Source organism: Malus domestica, chromosome 02 (genome assembly GCF_042453785.1).
Source record: "Malus domestica chromosome 02, GDT2T_hap1".
NCBI lineage: Eukaryota > Viridiplantae > Streptophyta > Magnoliopsida > Rosales > Rosaceae > Malus > Malus domestica.
This window is the reverse complement of record NC_091662.1, coordinates 15,193,723-15,202,280: the sequence shown is the minus strand read 5'-3', so window position 1 is coordinate 15,202,280 and position 8,558 is coordinate 15,193,723. Positions and strand designations below refer to the sequence as shown.

At 37.3% G+C, this 8,558-nt stretch overlaps 1 protein-coding gene and 1 pseudogene across 3 annotated transcripts; one reads left to right on the top strand and one right to left on the bottom strand.

Annotated features, from left to right (window-relative positions):
- The first annotated feature begins 1,667 nt into the window (after positions 1–1,667).
- On the top strand, positions 1,668–3,387 carry LOC103403727 (uncharacterized; annotated as a pseudogene).
- A 1,143-nt stretch (positions 3,388–4,530) lies between these two features.
- LOC103403323 (homoarginine-6-hydroxylase 2-ODD-C23) lies at positions 4,531–7,667 on the bottom strand. 3 transcript variants are annotated; one of them, XR_011577560.1, is made up of 12 exons: positions 7,390–7,648; positions 7,180–7,295; positions 6,952–7,070; positions 6,779–6,842; positions 6,552–6,619; positions 5,666–5,989; positions 5,516–5,535; positions 5,391–5,437; positions 5,222–5,302; positions 5,042–5,131; positions 4,719–4,896; positions 4,531–4,637 (listed from the first exon to the last, which is right to left on the bottom strand). XR_011577560.1 is itself a non-coding variant. In XM_008342137.4 (12 exons), exons 1-12 carry the CDS (start codon positions 7,421–7,423, stop codon positions 4,771–4,773), a joined length of 990 nt encoding a protein of 329 aa, XP_008340359.2. In that variant the 5' UTR covers positions 7,424–7,667; the 3' UTR covers positions 4,676–4,770. The 3 variants fall into 3 exon arrangements, 2 of the variants coding, with proteins under 2 accessions (XP_008340359.2, XP_028947877.1); XM_008342137.4 differs by lacking the exon at positions 4,531–4,637 and having other exon boundaries at positions 4,676–4,896; positions 5,666–5,831; positions 5,931–5,989; positions 7,390–7,667; XM_029092044.2 differs by lacking the exon at positions 4,531–4,637 and having other exon boundaries at positions 4,676–4,896.
- Positions 7,668–8,558: the final 891 nt, after the last annotated feature.

The following is an 8,558-nucleotide window of genomic DNA, read 5'->3' as shown; positions in this document are numbered from 1 at the left end:
GCGCCTAGTGAAGGTTTTGTGAAGAAATCATTTGGTGGTGGAAGCCACCTGGGAGACGGAGGAGCGTATGAAAGAGATGTATCCAAGGTTATTTTATGATTATTAGTGGATTGTAATTATTATTCAAATTTAGAGGATAAAATTTTCTTAAGGGGGTAGGTTGTCACAGCCCGTCCCGAGATATTTTTCTTGATGGCGTGCAATGTCAATTCTACCCTTGAGAGTTGAGTTGTGGGTTGTGTAAATAAGCTAAGGATTAAACAATTGAGTTTAATTATTTTCTTCCTAACCTTTTGGACCCAGTCTCATCTAGTACTCTAGTTGATTTGGACCCAATCTCATCTAGTATTTCACATTTAATCTCGCACTTACACCTTATCTCATCTAGTACTCTAGTTGATTTGGTTTTTGTTTATTCGTAATTCCTTATATCTCTATTGCTTCCGCACTGTGCACATGGTTACGTCACCCTCACGTGACGGCCAGCATGCCCTGATTCAAGTTGGGGTGTGTCATTGTTGCCCAAATGAAGGAAAGATTCATCAAAGGCAATAAGACTAAACATATATCTCCAAATTTTTTCAGTGCACATGAGCTTGAAAAGGCTAAAGTTATTACAGTTAGACAAATCCGTTCCAATGAAAATCTGGCAGACCTGTTCACCAAGTCTCTACCAAAGTGCACGTTTCAGAAGCTAGTGCAGGGAATCAGATTACGTCGACTTACCAATCAACTAAATTTGAAGAATGCGGAATCAGATGGAGATACAATTCAGGGGGAGCATCTATGATACATGCATGTTGTACTCTTTTTCCTTCGATTAAGATTTTTCCCGCTGGGTTTTTCCTATCAAGGTTTTAATGAGGCAACATAAAGCATGCTTAACACTATATCAAAAATCCGGGTAAAGTTGTACTCTTTTTCCTCCACTATGGTTTTTTTCCCATTGGGTTTTTCCAAGTAAGGTTTTAACGAGGCAACTGATGTTGATATGTGGGCATCCAAGGGGAAGTGTTGTAATAATTGTAATAAGAATGATTGAATGCCCACATGGGAATAGTAGGGAGTTTGTTGTGTGGTACATTTTCAAAAGAGAAAAATCACGATGTTGTTGGATTTGTCATGGGTGTGACTTTCCATTCACTGTAAACTTACAAATGTGGCTATATAAATAGATCACTCCGTGAGTGATCAACACACAGCAATTGAAAGAGAAAATTACCGAAAGCCATAATATCAGTATCCCTCCCCTCCTCCTTTATCTGCAATCCTTTTGTGTTAGAGCTACGAAACTAAATAGTATGATATTTCGCACCCGCTTCATTCTTGTCCTTAGCAAAGGTTATCTCTTTAAATTTTTCCTATTTATAACATCTAAAAATAATTTTATTTCGACACTATAACAAATGTTCCGTTATTTTTGTATTATTTAAACCATGCTAAGTTAATTCAACTTAATCCTGTCACTAAATACAACGGTCAAGTGGTATTCTGCTTCATTTGTATGTGAGAATTTTTAAGTTTCGATTCTGGCCATATGTGAATTTGAACCACATTATTGTTAGCCTATTGTGAGGCTAAGTCCGCTATCTTTTCAACGTAGATAATATCATTTGTTAAAAAAAAAAATCAGCTTAATCCTAAAGCTAAGTAGGCATTGCAACAACATGCAGCTGTATATGCAGAAACAGTCCCACAACCTCCAATCCAAAAGGTGGCGATGGGTTGCTTCTCCTTCTCCATCTCATTGTCCGCCCATGAGATTTAAAATCCCCAATCTGCACCTCTTCTTTCCCAAAACCCTAAAACCCCTCACCGCCACAGAATCCCAAATCCGAACCCGAAGTCTCCCTTTTGACTCGTTGCAAGACCTCGACGACGCCCTCTGCTCCAACCACCACCAACAACAACAAGAGCAACAAACTTTCTCCTATACGCCGCCGTTGCGCTGCTTGACTGGTGAGTCGCGCATCGAGCGAGCATGGGATCAGTGGTCGAAACTGGGGCGGCCCAAACTGATTGTTGCCCCAAGTACGGGGCCCGATAGTGGACAACTCGGAGCTCCCGTTTTGGATGCTCTGCAGCAAGTACGGGGCCGACGCCGCTCATTTTCACAGAGAGTGAGAAGTACCGGGAGCAAGAATTTACCACTTGCAAGGTAAAATTAATTGAATTTGGCGATTAATGTAGTAATTTTTTGTTAATTGGTGGATTAAATTTTGAGAGTATTGCAGGAGGACCGTCCATTATTTGTTCAATTTTGCGCTAATGATCCTGAAGTTCTGTTGGACGCTACAAAGAGAGTGGAGACTCATTGTGATTATGTCGACATTAATTTGGGGTAATTGCTCATCCAATCTCAGATAATTTTTGTTACGTAATTTATGAATGAAATTATGATTAGGGGTGTTGTGTTTTTAATATAGTGTTAGATTGTTAGTGGGTGATTAACAATGGAGAAATGTTCAAGTGTTGGAGTGAATTCTTGTTTACTTGTTGGCAAAGTATTAAACAAAAAATGTTAAACTAGCATTAGAAACTTACCGCGCAAGCAACTAATTCGAATTCTCGAATATCCTTTTGAGTTAATGTGGAATTTAGGGATTAAAAGCCTCAAGTTGTTTGAGTTAGGGTGAATTTTCGTGCAGGTGTCCTCAGCGTATTGCGAGGCGGGGGAATTACGGAGCTTTTCTGATGGATAACCTTCCTCTTATAAAATCTCTAGTAGAGAACTTGGTTCAAAACCTGAATGTGCCTGTGTAGTGCAAAGTCCGCATCTTTCCAAATTTGGAGGATACGATCAAGTACGCTAGGATGCTAGAGGATGCCGGATGCTCACTTTTAGCTGTCCATGGCCGGACCAGAGATGAGAAAGACCAGAAGAAAGTCCAGGCCAACTGGGAAGCCATCAGGGCCGTCAAGAATGCTCTCAGAATCCCTGTCCTTGCCAATGGTAACATCAGGCACATGGATGATGTTCGTGACTGTTTGGAGGCGACTAGTGCTGATGGGGTGCTTTCCGCAGAGTCTCTTCTTGAGAATCCGGCTCTCTTTGCTGGGTTTCGAACTGCTAAATGGGCAGCTGAGAATGAAGAAAGCAGGAAAGATGGGAAGTTGGACCAGGCAGATCTTCTGGTGGAGTATTTGAAGCTCTGTGAACAATACCCTATGCCTTGGCGGATGATTCGCACTCATGTGCACAGTATGTTGGGAGAATGGTTCAGAATTCATCCACACATTAGAGAAGACCTCAATGCACAAAACATACTCACTTTTGGATTTCTTTACGATATAGTAGACCGGCTGAGAGAGCTAGGCGTAGGCGTTCCACTTCATCTAAAAGATACCAATGCTGAAACTGTTTCTGCAAATCGGTTGTCTGTATGAATTTTGGGATACTAGCTGAACGAGGTGCTGTTCCCGATATAGGAAAATCTCAGCCATGGCGGAATCAGGAATCGAACTTTCCGTTAGGTTTTCGTCATCATTTTGTTTGAGATTATTAGGTTAGAATGTTGTAACGTTGGATTATAAGATGCACCTCCATAGTATATTGCATTCTTGTGTGATTGCTGATACAGCATCTCAGTCTACGTCCACTAAAAAAAGGAGAAAAACATCCCGTTCTGTGACTAATATTTTCAGATTGCTTCGTGTTTCGGTACCCGAATGAGGACTTGTTCATGTTCATTTAGCCGTATTAAACCTATTTGGGATCCTATTAAAAAAATTTCATCATATTTTAATAATATTTTTTTAAAACAATTTTCTTTTAAGACTAAAAAAATTCTTTAGTATAAAATTTAAAATTATTTTTAAATCTTAAAACTTAAACTGGACAAAGAAATCAAAAAAGGAATTGCATGAGAGGGATAAAGAGGAAAACAGAAGGAGGAAAAAAATAGAGGATTGGAGAGAAAGAAGGAAGAAAGAGGATTAAAGGAGATAGAGAGAAGGAGGAGAGAGAAAGAAAATGATGATCGAAGGAGAAAAGAGAGGGGTTAGAGAGGGGAAAGAAGAGAATGAAGAAAGCCGACTAGAGGAAAGAGAGGAGAGAGAGAAGAAAAATAAGAGCTAAAAAAATTTCACCATATTTTCATAATATGTTTTTAAAATAATTTTCTTTTAAGACTAAAAAATTTATTTAATATAAAATTTAAAATTATTTTTAAATCTTAAAACTAAAACTGGACAAAGAAATCAAAAGAAGGAATTGCATGAGAGGGATAAAGATGAAAACGGAAGGAGGAAAAAAATAGAGGATTGGAGAGAAAGAAGGAAGAAAGAGGATTAAAGGAGATTGAGAGAAGGAGGAGAGAGAAAAAAAATGATTACTGAAGGAGAAAAAGAGGAGTTAGAGAGGAGAAAGAAGAGAGAGTGAAGAAAGCCGAATGGAGGAAAGAGAGGAGAGAGAAGAAAAATGAGAGCTAAAAAAAACTCACGTTTAGTGTTTTTAGAGAATAAAATTTTTTTTAGTCTCTTAAGTTCAGTTTTTTAAAATAATTCTATCAAACAAATTTTTAAAGCCTAAAACTTGAAAAATATTTATAAGTTTTAAAAAATCGAATTCAAGTAAAATACCAAACACGTCCTAAAAATTTTGTTGGAATTCAATCGCTTTCCAATTACAAACCCCCAATCTTGGGGGTAGGGGGTTGGTCATTAGCATTCGATGTGAACCAATTCAAAAAGTAGTTTCACCAAATTAACAGGATTCGTTCACTATATACAATAGATGCTAAAGTGCTTCATACACTAATATTTCGACTATTAACCGAAGTTTGTTTGGACCTTGTTAACCAAATGTTCTCCATAAACAGCTCTTTCGAATTTCTTAGATCCACCTGTCTTATCCACACAAAAATCCAAAGGCTCCACTGCTGTATCAAAATTTGTCTGTTAACACACGAAAAAGCATGTACAGAGGAGGTTAGCACCAAAATATGAACAATAACAAAGAGAACAGAAGCTGAAATAACGTGTGGGGAACGCAATACAAGAAGAAAGAACGAGCGAATAAATGAACCAGCTAATCTCATACCTCATAGAAATACGCTACACAGACCCGGTATTTTGGAGCGGTGTTGATAACTTGATGCAAAGTGGAATCGTATAAACCATTCGAGTAAATCTGCACTCATTCCAGGGAGAGAATGACTTAGTACTTAATCCAGGAGTCGGTACAAATGTTAGGAACAATGAATACACAGATTAGTATTACCTTTAGCATGTCTCCGATATTGCAGACAAATGTCCCAGGAACAGGAGGAGCTGATATCCACTCACCGGAATGGTTTCTCACCTTCAACAAGTCATTCAACTCAACTTGTATGGAAACTGGAGCAGCAGGATGCTAACAACATATAACACTAGGAAGGGAATAATCTTACCTGAAGTGCAGTTATATCGTCATCCTGATTAACCAATGTCAACAAACCTGTAATGCAACAATTTAGAAGACTGGGATTTATTGATTTTCCTAGGCCACTACTTGCTAAAGGCAAACAAAATTTACCATAATCAGTGTGAGCTCCACTGCAATTGTTTGCCCGCCAGACATGATCAGAAGGACGCAATTGGTAGAAAAGAGAGGAAAGGACATCAATAACATATAACTTAGATATAAAGGACAGTGCAAGCATCTTAAGCAGCACTAAAGCATTACCATCCGACGTCATTTTTTGGAATGTCCGAGGCATTTGGAGAGCGTGCAGCTGGGTAACCAATAAGACGCATCACCCAAAATGCATCTCCAGCTCTATCACCTTCAAATTCATATGGTGATCCACCCAGTGCTAAAGCAATTCCACGCATGATCTTTTTTGAAAGGCCTGAAAGGAACGAGAAACAAAAGCTTGTAACCAGGAGAATATGGAAAGATAAAAAGCATGGAAAAAAGGGAAAAAGTTTGTTATCCATGGAAAACATACATGTGCAAAGGCTGATATATTCCTCCATTAGTACCTTAAATTCTGGGGGATTATCTGGCCTGCACAAAGGATCATAAGTCGAAATGAACAACTTCAGTAACACTATACAAGAATCAGTTGTGAAGTCTAAGTCTATAGTAAGCTCGAAAGGGATAAACATGGAGTATCTAGACCGAACACTAATTCCAGAATAAGCCAACAGAAGGATAGACATGTAGTCGCAATTCAATTTCCAAAACGGTATCAATTTTGTGTACTGTTGAATGAGTCAAGAGCAGCATTGCGATTACAAAACATAAATGAATTTCGTTCAATGGTGATCAGGACAATGGGGTGTTCCACGCCTCCAATCACTACGCAGAACTTTTCTCCTTAAATTTGAACAGCAGTCCTTACTAGGGCTAGACTTGTGCAAAAGCTCTGCTACACTAATTTAACTAAGGTGCGCATACAGTTTCATATACAATGTTAGATCAGCTCTATTTTTCATATTTACATTGACAATCTTTTCGTAGTCCAGATAAGGATCAAAATTTACTTGAAATACCAAACTCGAATGCGTTATTCATAAGAAAATCTGTAATAGTATACTTAGCAGGGAAGGCCTTAATTTGTGCCTACCATTGGTTAGGTCCTTCCATTGGTTTTCCAAGATCTCCATACATCCCTGGTTTCAATTCTTTATAGCACTATTACAGGTGAAACAAAATGGTAATCAGTAAGGCAAAAAAAGAAAAGTATACAAAAGCATATTCGCATTACTTTTACAATGGGTAAAAGCGCTTTTAAATAGCTTAATTACTTCTGGCAACGTTTGACTGAAAAGCATTTGTAAAATCAAGACATACATCAATAGCTTCATGCATGTCAGGTACACCTTTGGTAATATTATCTCCAATTCTCTGATATCCTCTGCATGGAAATCAAGCCTTCTCTTAATACAAATCACACATACACTAACCATCATATATCATAAAATTAATCCTCATTCACAAAGATGCATATATATAATTATATATACCTGAATCCGCTATCAGCAGACATTGTGATGTTGAGTTTTTCTTCGTATGGAAGCTCAAAAAACTTGCGTGTCAGATTCTTGACTTGTTTCAGCAGAGTCTTGGGAATACCATGTCCTTTCTGCCAAATTACAAAAACCACCAACCCCATAAAACTCAAAACCCATGAAAATAAATGGCATATCTTTCATGGGTTTAAACTAAATTCGAGAGAATTTCATTCAAAGTACCACATAGAAAAAGCCAGCTTCTTTACAAGCTCGATCCAATTGTCTGACAACTTGAGCGACATCCGGGTCCTGGCCCATTTTTGGATCATCGGATTTGGCCAAAAGAGGAGCAATATCTGCAGTAAGATCCAAAATTAAATACAAAAATCAATGAAAAATTCAATCTCTGGGTTTTTGGGTACTATTTGATTTGGTTTTTAAAGTATTTACCGATGATGGGTATTGACTTGAAGTCGGTGGCCATGGCGGTGACGAACGACGGAGGATGGTAGACTCTCGCAGCAGCTTCAGTACTTGAACACGAGCTGAGAAAAATGTTTAAGAATCGTTTTTAATTGTTGGATTGATTGGAATCAGATAGTAAGCGGTTTGTCCCGTTTCCCTCTGGCCTTTGCTTGTTTCGGTTTTTGCCATATTTGGCTTGTTTTGCTCGGTCTTGTTCTTGTGTTTTTTTTTCCCAAATAGTAAGTAATGCATTTTATAAGTGGATATATCAACTTTGTAGTCCACTCATATTATATGCACTATTTGTATTTCGAGCATGCGTAAAAATTTGTTACTAAATCATATGATATTTACTAATATTTAGTTTCATATGACCTTTCGCACTTTTTATTCAATATGAGAATTGTACCAATCACAATCTTACTAAGTATATATATTCTTCACCACAATACAAACTTCCCATTAGTGCTGCGGTGCCTTTCCTTTTCCAGCGTGAAAGTTCCACATTTTGAAGGGATACACTCTGGTGTGTAGGTTTCTTTTTTACTGATCTTCCTTCTCCCTAACAACTAATAATTTAACATATTAACACTATCGTTTGTAAAATAAAAAAAGTCACCATATTGTAATATATAATTAATGTATAGGCTTATTTATGGTCGTACCCCATTAAACTCAAGCTCGCTATCACTTAACCCCTCAAAAGTATACTACATGTCTTACTATACCCTATTTATAAAACTCAAGCTCGCTCTCACTTAACCACTCAAAAGTATACTACGGAGGGTGTATTTAATTGAGATTTTGATGGATTTTAATTCTTCTAATGAATCTAGGGGTATTCAATTAAAATTTTAAGTGATTCTCTGAAATTCAATATGTATTAAATCAGGATTTTAAAATAATTTATTAAAATATTTAGAAATCTGGGTGTATTCAATTAAGATTTTAAAGATGTTTATAACATTCTATGAGTATTCAATAGAATTTGATTTTAAAGAATTTGAAAGAGTTGAAGTGTAACAACCCGTCCCAAATTTTACGATTTTATAAAGTTTAAAAGAGTGAATTGACGAAAATACCCCTAATGGCGAGAATGTTAACTATCGTGTAGTGAGACGTATGACCCATTCTTTTAGCTCATCCTTGTAATA

Excerpts from the sequence above, each read along its gene's own strand:
- LOC103403323 (XM_029092044.2), bottom strand. The coding sequence starts at position 7,423 with ATGGCCACCGACTTCAAGTCAATACCCATCATCG. Across the intron at positions 5,438-5,515 it reads TGGAGCTCACACTGATTATG|GTTTGTTGACATTGGTTAAT; the intron begins GTAAATTTTGTT and ends GTTGCATTACAG. Across the intron at positions 5,303-5,390 it reads ACGATATAACTGCACTTCAG|GTGAGAAACCATTCCGGTGA; the intron begins GTAAGATTATTC and ends GACTTGTTGAAG.